Here is a 17,948-nt window from a genome sequence, read left to right on the forward strand (position 1 = left end):
AGAAAGTTATTTATACTTAATAGTAACTTTTACTAAAAATGGGGTAGAAATGTATTTTTCTTAGATGTTATAAAGTAGACGGGAAAAGTTCATACACAGGGAACATAACTCGGAACGCAAATTTTAGATTACGTTTTAATAGCGACCAACATGGCCTTATAACAATACTTTTTTTTTTTTACTAAAAACACGATAGCAGTTGTTCTACTTGATGAATTTTTGTAATTTTTGGATATGTTGCTATTTTCGACATGAAAATCAGGTAATTAATTATTTTTATTTAAAACGACATATTTTTTAAAAAATCGATCTGTCGACTATCATCACAAGTATCCGGGGAAAAAAAGCAAAATGATAAATAAAAAAATATATGTGCAAGCCAAAAACGATACATATCTTTTTTTTTTATTAAACTAAATTATTTATTTCCCCTAAAAAAACTAATGAGCAACGTTTCAACAATATTAAGGTTCTTTCTGAGTGTTCAAAAAGTATTCAGAAGCAACAGAAGAAATTATGAACAGGATAAATTATTTGAAAGGTTGTCAAGTAAAATTTTTTTAAAATATCAAAAACGAATGAGAAAGCAACCCATACAAAATATTTTTAGTTTTATTGACAAGATAACAGCTTGGAACAATAATCCACAACTAATAGTTAATAGTTGTCCTTTCTGTTTGATGTATTAAAGTTAATAGTAATTGTGAGAGATTCAAGCTAGTTGCTATGGACAGCAAGAGGATGTGCAGCGTTCAAGTTTTGTTGTATTTTTTTATTTTAATAAATGTTTAGTACAAGTTTTTATGTGTTTACAAATTTCCGGTAGCTTCTTCCTGAGTACCTCCTTTATAGCAGGTTTGAAAGACACTGAGAAACCTAATTTTGAAACGGGGGGGGGGGATATTTAGTTCTCTCCCACTGCAAGAACTGTGACACCAGGGTTAAAAAGTGGGATCGAGAAGTCAGCACTCCTCGAGGAGTGGCACTCTAACTTGCAAAAAATGTCTGAGCAGCCCCGTCGGCATTTTTCGATAAGGGCGCCTCAGCAATAAACTAACCACTTTTCAAAGAGAGAAGGCAAAGCCTGGGAGGGTGGACCTCCTATGAATTTAATCGGCTCCCAGCAATAAGACCGAAATATTGAAATGGCCCTTTGCAGAGGGGGCGTATATTTGATAAGGCAGACTAGACCCTCAAGCTTTGGTTGTGTGACTAGTGTATTTGAAAGAAAGACTTTAAAATAACACCATTTATTTATTGTTTATTATATCATTCAAGTAACGCTGTTTACCGAGAGAGGGGAGAGGGGTGGTATTGATTGCGCAACCTTCTATCTATAATCTATAAATATAAAAGCGAAAATGTGTCTATGTATGTATGTTCGCTTTTTGCGTATGTCTGTAAAAGGCTTTTTTCGCTGGACTTCTCGGTCGGCTCATTCCTTCTTAAAACTTGTTTATATCATGTCTAAATCATAATATATATGAGTTACGAACGGGGGTCGCCTGTCTATTTAATTTGCTGACTTTCACGCTCTATTTTTTCCAGATGTTTAGAGCGACCCGTGTATCTTTCGCTTTTCAGTATAGAACAAGCGAAAACTGACTTGCAGCCGCGTCATGTTTCAAGGTCAAACATCACGCAACTTCAGTTTCTCGCACCTGTTAATTTCATTTTATAAACGTTAAATTAAGATGCTTTTCATTCCTTTTCTCTTGGCCGAGATGGTTAGGTCCCAGGGTTTTTTTTCCATTTCGTTTCCACCTCCACGTCAAAGGTTCGGGTTTCAAGCCTACTTTCCTACTAAAACTTTTTTCTTCTTTTACGCATCCAACGTTGTTTTTTTTTTTTTTTTTTAAACAGGGTTGTTTTGATCACCCCCCCCCCAAAACACACACACACCTACAAACAACCGGGCAACGCCTGGTATCCCCCCCCCCGCGCTAGTTTTATATATAACAGGCAAATGTGGTGCGCACGCTTTTGTATATCCAAGAAAGGCTTTTTTCGGGGGGGGGGGGGTTACTATGTTTTAAAACTTTTTATATACTCCTTAGATTATAATATGTACGATTTGCGAACGCACATTGTATCTACATTTTTTTTACATCAACTTTTACAAAATTCACGCTATTCTTTTCCCTCGCGTGTTTGTTCGGCTTTTTCGTATGAAAGCGAAATTTATCGAACGCAAAGGCAGTTTCCTGACTTTTCGTGCCAAGACGTCCAGAAAGCAATCAGCTTTGATCACTGTTCATTTGGACCCCCCCCCCTTTTTGATTGACATCGATAAATTTCAACACTCTTCACTTCCTATGGCTTCGTAGCGTAGCGGTAAAATGTCACGTTTTCTTTCGCTTTCTTATCACCCTTCGCGTCACGGGTTCAAGCCTCCCTCCCTCCCTACTAACACTTTTTTCTTTCTTTTCGCTTCCAAACACCGGGGCAACACCGGGTACCCCCGCTAGTCTATAATATAAATCTCACCTGTCTGTTTAAATGTATGTATGTATGTTTGTATGTCTGCCTAAAACTTTCGACAGAGGTGACGGATTTTCAAGAGATTGGTATTGTTTTGAAGCTCAAACCTTTGGACGATAAATATCGAAAAATTGGCTAAAAAACATTAATTCCTTCACCCTCAACCAGGCATTTTTTACGAAGAGGGCCCCGCTTTTTTCACTGATATTTTTTGCCATTTTGGCAATGAACGTAACAGCAAAGACGTCACCTTTTTTTTGTTTGTTTTTTCACATTCTTTCCTCCTTTTTGTGGTATGGGTTCGAGTCTTCCTGCCTATTACCACTTTTTTTTTGTTTTTGTGTTTTTTTTGCTCAACACCAACCCTCAAACACCCGGGCAACGCCAAGCACCCAGGCTTATCTTCTATAATATAAATCTCAATCGTCGGTTTTTGTGTATATATGTATGTATGTTTGTATGTCTGCCAAAAACTTTCAACAGACGTGACGGATCCTGACAAGATTGATATAGTTTTGAAGCGTGACGTTTCGGATGGCAAATATTGAAAAATTGGCCCAAAACATTAATTCCTTCACCTTCAACTGTGCAGTTTTCTACAAGGAGGGCTCGATTTTTGCGTCACCAGTTTTGTAAGTCATCTTTTCTTTTCGATTACCTATACTTAATTTCGACTTCCAGTTGCGCCATGGAGACATCGACTAAAACGCCATGTGTTTTTGTGTTTTTTACTCTCCATTGCGTTACAGGTTCGAGCCTGCCTACTAACACTGTTTTTCTTTTCTTTCTTTTAACACCTCTCTCCACCCGGTTGCTGATTTTTTTTTTTTTTTTTTTTTTTTTACTCGATACAACCATGGTAACGCAATCGTTTTTCATTTATATGAGTTTTTCCATTCGCTTCTTCTTTCTCTTTTTTATACGCCTCGCCCTTGCTCAATGTCCTTACTACAGCACCTCTACATATTCGGGCAACGCTGGGTATCGCCGCTAGTTGTAGAAGAAAAGTCAAATATCAAGAAGAATGAAATAGCAACTTCTACAACAATATATTAGTAATAATATGTATAATAATATGATAACATAAGAACGTGAAAAAATAACCGGAAATAAAAGTGAATAAGATGTGCTTTATATTTGATGGCCTCGTGTGTCAAGGTTAGTGGTAATTGTGCAGAAGTAAGGTTAGAATCTATATATACCCTCCAGCTTAGAAGTAAAACAGTAGAGTAAACTAGACCCTGAATATTTGGTTGTTTAACCATTTAAATGAAGGAAAACTCTTAAATAACAATATTCATTTTATTTATTTATTGTAGTTATTTATATTTATTTATTTTATTCATTTTATTATTTTCATTTATTTATTTTATTCATTTATTTCATATTATTTATTTATTTATATTTACTTATTTTTGTTGCTAATTACATTATTTAAGTAATGCTGGTTATCTTCTTCTAAACCTCGTGTGTGTGTGTGTGTGTGTTTTTTTTTTTTTTTTTTGTTTTTGTATATCTGCCAAAAACTTTTGCCACACACGACGGATCCTGATGAGATCGGTATCGTTTTGAAACTCGACATCTCGGATGACAAATACCGAAAAATTGGCAAAAAATATTAATTCTTTAACTCTCGAATCGACCGTTTTTAACAAGGAAGGGGGTCGCTTTTTTCGTTGACATTTTCACAAGTCATCATCTCCTTGACTACCGTTAATTCCAACGCTTGCGATTTCTGGTTACGCAATGGACGCATCAGCCGTTAGGTTTTTTTCACCTTCTTTTCGTCCTTTGCATTACAGATTCGAGCCTGCCTGCCTACTGCCACTTTTTTTAACACCTCTCTCCACCCTTGTGGTTTCTTACTACACCACATCTCCACACCCAGGCAATGCAAGGTACCCCTGCTAGTCTATAATATAAATCTTAATCGTCGGTTTCTGTATGTGTACGTATGTTTCACTAAAACTTTCAACACACGTGACCAACACTAATAAAATTGGAATTGCTTGAAAGCTCAGTCTCTCTGCTGACAAATATCGAAAAATTGGCCAAAAACATTCATTCTTTCACCATCAATTGGGCCGTTTACTACCAGGAGGGGTCACTTTTTCGCCAACAGTTTTGCAAAGTCATTCACTCCTTCCGACATCGACATACAAATAAAACATGCTATTTATTACGAACGCCAGTGACGTCACAAATCGCGTGGGCGAGAGGACTAAACGGTTTTCTTTTTTCCCCCACCTCCTTTTCCTGTTAGCGTTACAGGTTCGAGCCTGCTTGCTTGCTTTTTTTTTTCTTTTGCACTAAACCGGGTACTCGGTGCTATTTTCATTTTTTCTTAGGGCTTTGTTGATCAATACCCTCACCATCAAACCTCTCCACACCCGGGCAACGCTGGATACCCCAAACTAATGGCTCATAAAGTGTATATGGGTTAATAATGACACGAGAAGAAATAACTGGACACGTATGTATATAACAAGAACTTTTTACTAACTGACTGCTATTAGTAGGGTTAGTATGGAAATGGGAGATTGTGGCTCATTCGAAAGCGAAATAGTGGGTAAGGGAGATAATTCCTGTTTGACTATGTACAACAATGCAGAGATGCGGTACGATTGAGTAAGGAAAAAGAAAATTACGAAGCAATCCAGACAAAAATATATTTAGTTTTATTGACAACAGATAAAAGCTTAAATAACCTGAAATAAAAGTAAGAGGTTTTATTCACATCCTTCTCATCACAGTAAGATGTGACACAAGATCAGAAGGTGTAGGAGAATCAAGTCAGCGCCCTTAAAGGAGGAGTACTCTGGCCTAATCATAATTACCTGAGCAGCCCCAGTTAGCATTCCCTTGTAAGGGAAACAACGACCTAGGAGAATGGATCTCCTAGAACTGCACAGTCAACAGGAAAAGGCCATTTTAAAAATGGTGCATACTCTGTTGGCTTTGAAGCTGGGTAAACTTTGAAATGGAACTTTTTTTTTTTAAATCGTAGAGTTTTAGGTTTAATTCAATAAATCTAATTATTTATGTTTTTTTTTTTTAATATATGCAATAATTGAACATGCAATAAGTCTGGATTTATAACATGGTGGAAACAACGAGGTATTACAAAAAGGCTGATTGGGAAGCCATCAGGGAGCTCATCAGAGATGCCCCATGGCAAAATATCTTTACTCTTCCAGCGGAACAGTGTGCAAATGAGACAACTGAATGGTTCAAAACTGCTATTGAAGCACATGTTCCCGCACGGAAATACTATAGCAAGCCCCACTCCCCCCAATGGTTTACTTCTGCTTGTGCAGCTGCCATTTGTCAAAGGCAGCATGCGTTCCGCAGATTCAACCGACATAAGTCCAGCTCAAATAAACAGAAGTTTATAGAAGCTAGAAATAATTGTAAGAGAGTGATAGACACAGCTAAGTCAGATTACTCTGAAACCACCAGAAAGCGCATCGAAGCACAGAAATTAGGAACCCGGGATTTTTGGAAAATCTACAACAGCGTAGTTAATAATGGACAGTCAATTATTCCCCCACTAACAAACAATCATGAGGTTGCTTGCACGGCAACTGACAAGGCTAATCTGCTTGCCAGTCGGTTTGCCTCAAACTCCACACTGAACTCGGTACACCACTCACTCCCTGATTTTCCTCTGCGAACAGACGCCACACTTGACGATTTGAAAATCACCCCTTCTCAGGTACATGCTATTATAAAAAACCTAGACACCTCTAAAGCATGTGGACCAGATCTCATCCCGGCTGTGCTATTAAAAAAATGCTCTGCCGAGGTTGCTCCAGTTCTCTCCAAACTTTACAATAAAGGCCTTAACGAATCTTGTTTTCCCGACTGCTGGAAAACCGCCTCTGTGGTACCAGTCTTCAAGAATTTTGGTGAAAGAACTGACCCACTAAATTATCGCCCCATTAGCCTCCTCCCGCTTTTCGCCAAAATATTTGAGTCCTTAGTTAATCAAGTCCTAGTCCAGCACCTAACAGCTGCTAAACTCCTGACTGACAAACAATATGGATTCAGGCAAGCCCGTTCAACAGCAGATATCTTAACTGTAGTTTCTGAACGTATATACCGTTCATTGGATAAAACAGGGGAGGGTAGAGCGGTGGCCCTTGATATATCTAAGGCTTTTGACAGGGTATGGCACGATGGTCTTCTAAGGAAAATTAGATCATATGGAATCACTGGAAGAATTCATAACGTAATTAAATCCTTCTTAAGTAATAGAAAAATCAAAGTTGTCCTCGACGGACGTACATCCAAACAATATGACATAAATGCGGGAGTGCCTCAGGGGTCTATCCTTGGACCTCTATTGTTCCTGATATTCATAAACGACCTCCCTGATAATATTGTTTCGGAGATGGGTATATTTGCCGATGACACCACTCTCTATAATAGATATGAGGGGAAAACAAATGAACACATAGCCAAGAAAATGGCAGAAACACTAGAGGATGACCTCCAAGCCATAGTGGAATGGGGACAAAAATGGTTGGTCTCATTCAATGCTGCTAAGACTAAGCTTGTTTCCTTCAATAACTACAAGAAACCTTCTCTACCACCAATAGCAATGGCCAAGAACACATTGCCTGAAAGTACTTCTTTTAAACTCCTCGGCCTAACGTTTACAGGGAATATGAACTGGAATAGATACATTGAGAGCATTGCCAAGGCTGCTGCAAGGAAGGTTGGCTCCCTCTACCGTGCTAGAAAACTACTTACGCCTGCCAGTATCCTATATCTCTATAAGGCAACCATTCGCCCATGTATGGAGTACTGTTGTCACATCTGGGCTGGTGCATCTGCTGCTTGTCTCTCGCTCCTGGACAGGGTTTAAAAAAGAGTCGCCAACCTGATAGGTCCTGAACTGTCATCTAGGCTTCAACCTCTGTCCCATCGACGAGATGTTGCATCCCTCTGCCTGTTCTACAAATACTTTAATGGTGAATGCTCTGACGAACTGCAAACACTTGTACCTCCCTGACGTAACTACCCCTCGACAAACCCGACAAGCTACTAAGTCTCATCCCTTTACAGTGGAGATCCCTAGGTGCAAGAAAGCCTTTTACTCCAATAGTTTCTTCCCCAGAACTGCGGGTCTTTGGAACTCCCTTCCGGGATTCTGCTTTCCCAACTGCAATGATATGCAGAAGTTCAAGTGTAATGTTAACAAACATCTTTCTACTCTTCTCCCTTCATAATGACCCCGCTAATTAATTCCCTAATAGTAGCCCCCTGCTTCAAAGTGGCACTGTGCCTTGTTTGGGGTGAAAATTGAATAAAAAAAAAAAAAAAAAAAAAAATATTTTATTCGGAAGGGCATTCTGAATGGATACACTTTCCCCCCAGGCGATTTTTCGCCAGTGCATGGTTCCTGCAATTTGAAACTAATTTGAAGTCAGTTTATCATATACAATTGGCCGGAATAGACTAAAATGATAAAACTGCAGTAATCGATAAATATTTTTTTTCTGGTAATTATTTTTTGATTCGATCATTTTTCACAATTTTTGGAAATTTTACTAATTTTTGACATGACAAGTAAGTACATAATGTTTTTACTTAAAATGTCCCAATTTTTTTTTTTTTTTCTAATTACAATGCACAAAAGCGACAGTTTTTTCTGGTAATTATTTTTTTTTTATTCAATCATTTTTCGTAATTTTTACTTAATTTTTAACATGACAAGTACGTAATGTTTTTACTTAAACCGCATTTTTTTAATTACAATGCACAGGAGCCATAGTTTTTTCTGCTAAATATTTTTGATTCGATCATTTTTCGTAATTTTTGACATGACAAGTAAGTACACAATGTTTTTACTTAAAATGCATTATTTATTATTTAATTATAATGCACAAGGGCCAAAGTTTTTTTTTTTTATAAACTGCTAACCAGTTGTCAACAAAATAATTCTCATTTAAATCAGAAAATTGACTGAGAAAGGACTAAACAGAAAATAAAAATAAAAATCAATGCATAGTTTAGCTTCACAAATGCTGAAAGTTTCCAATTATGCTGCAACAGTTTATCCATACGATCTCAATAGCAGAACCTTTAAAAAGCAATTTAGTTGTCAGTAATTATCACACTAAAGCCGCCAGAATATTTGCAGCTTATATTGATTGCAACGACAAAGTAAAGCGAGATAGAGATGGTCTCTTTGTTTACAAATAACAGTTAACAACTTCTTTCGCAAGCGGCCTTTTTTTTTTTGGTGGGGGGGGTGGAGAAAAAGCGAAAATGAAACTAATGAATACGAATCAATTAGTGTCAAAAAAAAAAAAAAAAAAAAAAAAAAAAAAGGGGGGGGGATACGTTTAAGCGTAAATGAACTCACGGTCAATTTCTTCTGCAAACAGCTCTCCGTAGATCATCCAGTACGGATAAAAGACAACATTGCGTGCAATGAGCCACGATGGGTTTTCGTGTTGAAAGTGAATAGCTTGGCGGACGATTCCAAAACTGATCAGTACAATGAAGAGGATAATGATGAAATATGACATGTCCCTCAGCTGAAAGGGAAAGAAAATGAAATTTCATATATTGGAGTAAAGGACGTCATCAATTTTAGTAAATAGTATGTGCGAAATTCGAACGTAAACTCAATGTTTTTAAAAAAATTAATAACAACAATAGTTGTCTAATATACGTCGCTCTAAAGAAAACAACACTATCATTTTGTTTTAAAACTTATTGAAAAAATCAATTCAAGTCATTTGATTACGTAGTAGAGCTCTGACATCTATTCAACGTAGCCTCCCTCAACCCCAATCACCGCCTTGACACGGGTCCGGAACTGGAAGCATGCCTTTTCCACAAGCGCTCGTGAGAGCTCTGTGGATGGCGGCGATCAGGCTGGCTTTGATATTGTAAGAGGTCATGTTGGCGATATTCTCGACGTATAACCAAACAAAGTAGTGGGTTCAGGTCGGAGGAGGAGAGGGTCAGTGAGAGAAGTGTAGTGGCAATCATTCTGAAGCCAAACCTGAGTGTCAGAGTTCTGCTGCCACACCCAGGGTCTGCCAGCGGCCGCCTGATTGCAACAGAGGATCACCACACTCTTCAGCACATCCAGGTACACTTTCGTGTCGATTTTCAAGCCGTCTTCGAAGATGTGAGATGACATCTTGTGGCCCTCGCTTGAAACCACACCAAAAACCATAACCATAGCCAGAAACTTTGTTGAGCTGTACCCTCAAGCGTTGAACCATCCAAATTTTCATTTGGAGAGTGCTGGCAATGGCCCTGTTATAACGATTGGTTGAGAGCATTTTGTACAGCGGCGCATCTCTGATCTCACTTGTTGAACATTATGTCACTTTCAGACATGATAAAAGGCTTCTATCTCTCTTGAGATTTGTACACAACTGGATATTTTCTTTACGTCACAAGTGTCACGCTCATACATGAATTCCATAGCTAATATAACATACTGACCCAAGGGGTCACGGGTAGTCTAGTATATATATTTACACAAAATCAAGACAACAAAGGTTGGATTGATAGCAACAAGTATTTTCATCGTTCCTTTGTTGTCTTGATTTGGTGAAAATAATATGAATGCTCGATCACAAAAACTAGTAATTTTGAAGCTTACAAATTAAGTCACTTTATATTGACTTAAAATTTATTGGTATAGAAATGATTATCGAATTCTCAATTATATAAACATAAAATTCGGAATATTATAAATAAGATACACACGCACACACGTGTGTGTGTATATATATATATGTATATATTTCTTGTAAATAATTTTTTTTTTTTTTAATTTAAAAAAAAACCCCTCAAAACCCGTAATGCGAATGCGGTATTGTGGTGACTGGAACTAATTTAGTAGAATTCGCCAAAAGAATGACACACGACCATCACCATCCCACCCAATTTCGCCTTGTGCCACATTCCTTGCATAATTTTTTCGCTATTTTTTCTAAAATTTATTGTAATCATTTTATGCGAATAAATATTAAATCTATATATATAAAAGGAAAAACGGGCGCGCGCGTTTTTGTATATCCAAGAAAGGCTTTTTTTTCAGGGGAGGGGGATTCTCGGGGAGGGGGGGTTACTATGTTTTAGAAGTGTTTATATACCCCCTAGATCATAATATGTACGATTTGCGAATGCGCATATAGATTTATTTACGTCGCTTTTTACAAAATTCTTCGGCACGTCTCGTATTAATTCGACAGTTTTGTATAAAAGCGAAATTAATTCGAAGCTAAGGCATTGTCCCAGCTTTTTTGACGGGCTTGGCCTTTTGGCCAAGATCAAATCACTTTTGTGTAGTATTTGTCCGGCAGATACTGCAATCAAAGATCAAATGTGGGAGCAACCCCACATATCAGACGATTGCCCTTGTGGCAATCAGTTATTGGTCAATGTTGGGGCAACCCTTCATACAACCTGTCACTATCCAGCTCCCCTACTCCCCGGGGAGCTGGTCCCCATTTCCCCAATCTCTCCACATTAAAAAACGGCCATGTGCCTAATTTGCTCAGTGGGGAAGCAAATAAATACACATTCTTCCCGGCGATCCCTTTTTTATGGGGAGCTGCCTCCCTCCAAACATAACCAGCCAGAGTTGGATAAACAAATCCCAAAAAAACTGTCCCACAGTAAAAGTTAACTGCGCTATTTCTATTTGACCTCGTTAAATGCGCGCACCTGTCAATTCCGTTTTTAATACTTAAATAAATTAAAACGTGTTTCAGTTACGCTTTCTGCTGGCCGAGCGGGTAACGTGTCAGTTTTTTTTTTTTTCACACTTTATTTTCCACTTCGGCTTCGATCCTACCTACCTAAATTCATTTTACCCCCCCCCCGCTCCCAACACACACACACACACACACCTACAAACACCCGGGCAACGATTTTTTTTTAAGAAGTTTTAACGTTGTTTTTATTTATATCATATTTAAACAGAGTTATTACTTCGCTTATTATTTTGTTTTGATTTACCCCACCCCGCCCCAACACACACACACACACACACACACACACACACACCTCTAAACAGCCGGGCAACGCCGGGTACCCCCGCTAGTCTATAATATAAATCTCACCTGTCTGTTTAAATGTATGTATGTCTGCCTAAAACTTTCGACAGAGACAACGGATTTTTATGAGATTGGTATCGTTCTGAAGCTCGGCCCTCCAGACGACAAATATCAAAAAATTGGCTAAAAACATTAACTCCTTCACTCTCGACTGGCCATTTTTCTACAGCGAGGGGTCGCTTTTTTCGCCGACATTTTCAAAATTCATCCCCTCTTTTCGATTAACTAGACTTAATTTTAACCTTTGTGACTTCTGGTTTGGCGATGGACGCAACAGCAAAGGCGTCACTTTTTTTTCACACCTTATTTTCCTTCTTTGTGGTACGCGTTCGAGCCTGCCTGCCTATTACCACTTTTTTTTTTTTTTTTGCTTAACACATCCCTCCAAACACCCGGGCAACGTCGGGCACCCAGGCTAGTACTATATAAAGGGAAGTTGTCTATGTGCGTGTGTCCACCTAAAAGTCAGAAACTACATAAGACACACCGACAAAGCTGATATATCATAGAATAGAGAATCAAAAGTGACAGACTAGAAAGAAAAAGGGGGTGGTCAGAGAACAGGAAATAAAAGATAGAGAGAGAGAGAGAGAGAGAGAAGATATAAAAAAAAGAAAGAGATGAGAAGGAAACAGAAGAGAGAGGGGGAGAGAGAGGGGGAATAAAGAATAGAAGAGGAGAAAGAAATAAAAAAAAGAGAAAGAGATGAAGAAAGTGTAAAGAGAAAAGACAGGGAAAGGAAAGAGAAGAGAGGGGAAATAAATATAAAAAAAAAGAGAGGAAAAAAGAGAAAAGAACTAAAAAGGAAGAGAGGGAGAGAGGAAAGAAATAAAAAGGAGGGAGAAAGAGGAAGGAAATGAAAAGGAGAGTGAAGAAAGAAAAACGTGAAAGAAGAAGGAAGGACGAGAGAGAGAGAGAGAGAGAGAGAGTATAGAAATAAAAAGAAGAAAGAGTGTAGAGAAGGAGAAAGGGAGAAATCAGGAGAGAGAGAGAGAGAGAGAGAGAGAGAGAGAGAGAGAAGTAGAAATAAAAAGAGAAAGTAAAAAGAGTTAATAGAAAGTTATTTTTGTTGTGTCTAGATTTTTATTTCTTCTAATCAATCCGAAATCGATTGTTCAATCTGACGAAAAATCGCCACAAAGATTCTTTTTGGGCAAAATAAAATGGAGAAAAACTCAAACGAAATATTACACCTTAATCTCACGCAAAGTTGAACTGAAACTTATCCCGGCATCGTACATGTGGTCGATAAAACATTTTTGGAGACCAAAAGATTAGGAAAACGTTCAGCGATTGCATCTCATATGCAAATTCAACACCAAATTTTTTACTTGTCTCTGAAAGCGCGACACTGTATCTTACACTAATCCAGTAGTTCTCAAACTGTGCCCCAGAGGTTTTGCAGGTGCGCTTCGTATAATTCCTGAAACATCTGTCCAAATACGAGAAGCAAACACACACAAAAAATCTGTTATACTATTTTGTTACAAAGATTCGTAGTTTCGTTAGCTCCATTTAGTATAGAGTGCGCCTGTAACTATTTAGAGTACTGTAAAGGAGCTCAGACTGTTTAAAGTTTAATAACAACTGCACTAATCAAGTGGCGCAGCTTTATAAATCGGCAGAGAGAAATTGACCCTACTAATGAAAGGCAAACTTATCTGGTATGACAAAAACCAGTCGTCTTTCTCCTGGGTTGCAAAATCATTGCGTCATTTTGCATCTCGGCTGAGTCTGGTAGGTGATGCTTCGTAAGAAGTGTTAGTTAATTGTCTACGGAGTAAAGTTTGAATGTTCTTGGTATATGGATCCATTCAATTACGATTCCAAAAGAAAGTAGGCAGTGTGTTCCACTGAATAGTGATTTCAATATCAACTTTCTTAGCTGATTTAAAGGAGACGATATTACGTCAAGGAATGAAACTTAATTAGTTAGGTAGAATAGTCTCACTGAGGAGAGAACAGAGGGTTCAAACTTAAATCAACCAATCAAAAGGCTGTAATAAAGCATGACATCACATTCTTATCAACTAATGAAAGCTCACATTTCAAGTCAATATTCTGAAAATAGAGGCCACAGAGAGAGTTCTTTAAATGTCATTTTAAGCAAAAACAATATTTACTTTGTCTTGTCGAAACTAGTGATATATCCAAAAATGACGAAAATTCAGAGTAGAAAGTTATTTATAGTTAAAAACAATTTTCATGGAAAATTGCATCATTCGTAGATGTTTTAAAGCAGATGATAAAGAGTTCACACAAAGGGGCATAACACGGAGCGTGTATATTAGATTACGTGTTAATGGCTTCAAATTTGTGTACCCTAGATCGTTAAACTTTTTTTTTTTAACTAAAAACACAATAGCAGTTGTTCCATTCAATGAATTTTTCGTAATTTTTAGATATATTACTATTTTCGACATGGCAATTAAGTATGTAATATTGTTTTTGCTTAAAATGACATATTTAAAAAAAAAAAATCGATCTGTTGCCTCTATCCGAACAAGCACCATGATTTGATATCAGATTAGCAGGGGGGGTATACTTGAATCGCATCATTTTGAACTTATTTTTTATTTTATTTGCTTTATTTTTTTTATTCATTCATTTTTTTTTTTTTTTTTTTTTTTGAAGAGTCCAACTTTTTACCAGGTCCAAGATTTGGGCCGGATTTGTGTTTTTAAATAAGTGATTTAGATTTTTTTTGAGTTGTACTATATGAGAAATTACATGACTTGAATCGTGTCACTTCATTGTTTGATTGGTTTAACATATTGTTTTAATCACAGCCTTTCTCATTGGTTGATTTAAATCTTTAATCAGAAACTGAAAACTTTAGTCCTAGCAAATCTTTCATGCATGAACGACTCATTTTTAATATTCTTATCAGCTTTGGCGCCAAATATTCTTATGGTACCTTTGAGGCAATTTAACCTACTACGTTTGACATTCTCTTCTTGAAGTAACATCGTCTTTTTAATCAGCAAAGAATGTTGATTTTGGTTTTACCCCCTCGATGGCATTATTCGCCTTTTTCTATTGGAACATTGTTTAAATGGATCTAAAGCTAAAGATTAATGATAATCTTCGCAGAAGTTTTTCCCTACCACTTCTTATGAAGTCTTAACTACCAGGCTCGGCTGAGCAGCAAAATGCTGCAACATAATTTTGCAAACAAGGTAAGACCTGCCTTATCAACCATTATATATATATATATATATATATATATATATATATATATATATATATATATATATATATATATAAAGAGAGAGAGAGAGAGAGAGAGAGAGAGATATTCTATTATATTTTAAGTTGGTTTAGTTTACGTTACCTTATTTCTATCCCTCCACTCCACCTTACCTCTATGTTATATTAAGTTTGTATCTTTTTATTTCACCTTTTTACTTTTTACTTGTATTCATATCAATATTTTTTTCCACTGAATTTATTTACTATAATCTTCCCTGCGTTTTACTCATCTTACTTAAATTTCTCCTTATCTATTGTCACCTGTTTATAATCTTTAACAACCTAATATTTATATATATAATATTTATCTAATCCCTTTGTTCATTGCATATGTCCTTTACCCCGTCATACAGCACTCTCCCTTTTATGTCTTTCCTCCATATCGTCACCATCTCCCCCCCCCATATTATATCATCCCCCTTATTTCTCATATCCCCCATTCCTTATATCTCCAAATTTCTTTCAAGTCCCCAGTTAGTTTAAATTTATCTACATTAGTTTAACCTCACCAGACACCACGTATACAACTCGCCCATCACTCCCTTATATACCAGATACCTGAATATCTCCCAATTATCCCCTTATCTAGATGTTACATTGAAATGTTTGCAACCTAGCCGCCTGGTCTATCTTCTGATGAGAAGCATTAGGCTTCAAAATACATTTGTGTAAAGAGAATATCAGAGCTCTCCCACTTATAGTTTTTTCTTATTACATTGACAAATAAATCTATGTATACCAATATATGGCTTGTTTTGTCTATAATGCTATTTTATATTTACGTATACATACACACACACACATATATATATACATATATATATATACACACACATACATACACATATATACACGCGCATATACACATATATATACACACACACATATACATACATACACATGCATATATATTAGAAATGAAAGGTGTTCAATTTAATATTTAATGGAACCCATTTCTAAATTCATGCACTTTATAAAAATTTAAAAAAAAACGAAATGAGAGAAAGCTGAAAATCATTTTTCAAAAAATATGGCATATCTATGTGAACTGGAAAGTAGAAAATCGAAGATTAGAAAATACTGTGTTACCATGGATACGTTCTTAAGTTCTTTTTAGATATTTCGTTTTCGTTGGTTTCAGTTTCATTTCATTTCATTATTTGAAAAATGTGCCCGAGCTAGGCGAGAAAAGTAAGAGAGAATTTGAAAACCGAATTCATTGTACCAAGAAATGAAGTACTTTCTCTAATGTGTGTGTGTGTGTGTAGGGGGGGGGCAGAGCATCATTCGTTTTTTGGGGTTTTTTTTTCAGGCATTTTTCATTGAATACGACAGACGTTCACTTTTTCAGATTTGTTGATCGATATTTCCAAAATCTGAAGACGTTTCTGAAGTTAAAGTCAAGAGCGAATAAAGAATTTCTGCAAGTTCGAATCTACCATAAATAAATTCTTGGAACTCAAAGTTTAAACCGGAATACAAAATCTTTACAAATAGGGTTTAAGGTAAATACAAAATCTATGAGACTAAGCTGAGAAAATCTTCCTCTTTTATTTATTTTTTCTGGACTGCGAGAGTGAATGAGAGCAGCCATGCTTGGGAACTGAAAGATGTATTGGATGTGTATGTATACTGGAAAAGAAAAAAAGAAAACTGAAAGAATTGTTAATATGGTACTGCTGTTGTCACGATTTCGAGGTGGTCGAGATTTCGTCACCGCCATATATATTCTTCGACTCTTTAAGCCCTCTTCGTGCATCATGTTATTTTTCAAAAAGTCCACAAAAAGAAAAAAAAAAAAAAATGGCTGGAGATAAGCCGAAGGGTAGAAGTCGGCAAAAGGCGTTGGCAACTCAAGGAAACAGAAAAACACATCCTTATGAAAAAACAACGAAATTTACTGAAACACGTTAGAGTAAAAATAAGTACATAAAATAAAATACTGCGAGATAAGGGTGGAAGGAGTTGACGAGCAAAAATTTTGTCTGAGAAAATCGAGCAGAGGTCAACAGCATTGATGGCGGAAGACAGCAAATATGACGATGGCGGAAGACAGCAAATATGACGATGGCGGAAGTCGGCTTCACTGGTTCTTCAAACTCTGATTTGGTGCTTTTTATTTTTACTAACTTTTACTATTGCTTTTATGAAAAAGAAAACAATAACAAAACCCCTCAAAGTGAACTCTTCCGCACCATAGTAGGGATAGTGGCAATGTGGAAATGGTGGCGCTATGCCAGCTGGAATTCTGGTTCCTGGCAGGGTCACTCGTGGTGAACAAGTCTTGCACTGAGCTTTATTAAAAACACAACAATGCTAACAGGGCTCTAATTAAAATCCAGGAGGAGTCAGCATCAGGATCCATCATTTCTGCATCTGTGTACAGCAAGCAAAGATACGCCAGGTGCAGAACCATGAATCAAAGTGGCCATGCTATTCCTTTGTGTGTCCTTGAGAAACCTTCCCCGACTTTGCATGCAACCAATGCGCCTTGTCGTTCTCAGTAAAACATGCTGGTTAACAAATAGCTAGGACTAATAAGGAGGCCTTCGTGTCAAACAACTGTGAGTTCTATCGAGAAGTCTGACTCACTTAGCAAAAATAACAATGATAGAGAACAGCAAGTATTAATTATCGCTACAGGCCATCAAAACAATAATGAAAAAGAAAACTGGTGAAAATGAACAACTGCTACAGGTCATCAAAACAACAACAACAACGATGAAAAAGAACATGAAAGAACAACTGCAATGGGTCATTAAAACAACAATGACAAAAAAAGGACATAAAAGAAGGACAGCTACAGGTCATTTAAACAACAACAAAAAAGAATAGCAACAAAAATGAACTACTACTACAAGTCATCAAAACAGCAACAACGAACAAGAAAATTGGTGAGAATGAAATACTGCTACAGGTTATCAAAACAACAAAACTGAAGCTGTCGACACGGTGGAAACTTCTATCTGGATAATCTACTGGGATCACAGAAATGTTCTATTGAAATACAACATTGGGAAGAAATGGGAGGGACGCAAAATACAAGCATGGGAAATAAAAGAATGATTCTTTTTTTTTTGGGGGGGGAGGGAGGTAACGTATTTGTTAAAGACTTACCAG

General features: G+C 37.0%; 1 protein-coding gene across 3 annotated transcripts in view; it reads right to left on the bottom strand.

Moving 5' to 3' along the window:
* Positions 1–17,948, bottom strand: part of LOC145297722 (transient receptor potential cation channel subfamily M member 3-like) — a 790,615-nt gene that overhangs the window by 14,348 nt on the left and 758,319 nt on the right. For all 3 annotated transcript variants that reach the window (XM_080143937.1, XM_080143936.1, XM_080143938.1), the window contains 2 exons: positions 17,946–17,948; positions 8,855–9,029 (listed from right to left, as the gene is read on the bottom strand). The exon at positions 17,946–17,948 is cut by the window's right edge and continues 246 nt beyond it. In XM_080143937.1, the coding sequence (XP_080000063.1) occupies positions 8,855–9,029; positions 17,946–17,948 (178 nt within the window). The remainder of the gene's footprint in view (positions 1–8,854; positions 9,030–17,945) is intronic.

The sequence above is a fragment of the Euprymna scolopes genome, chromosome 18 (assembly GCF_053919585.1).
Source record: "Euprymna scolopes isolate OS-2025 chromosome 18, ASM5391958v1, whole genome shotgun sequence".
In the NCBI taxonomy this organism is placed as follows: Eukaryota; Metazoa; Mollusca; class Cephalopoda; order Sepiida; family Sepiolidae; genus Euprymna; species Euprymna scolopes.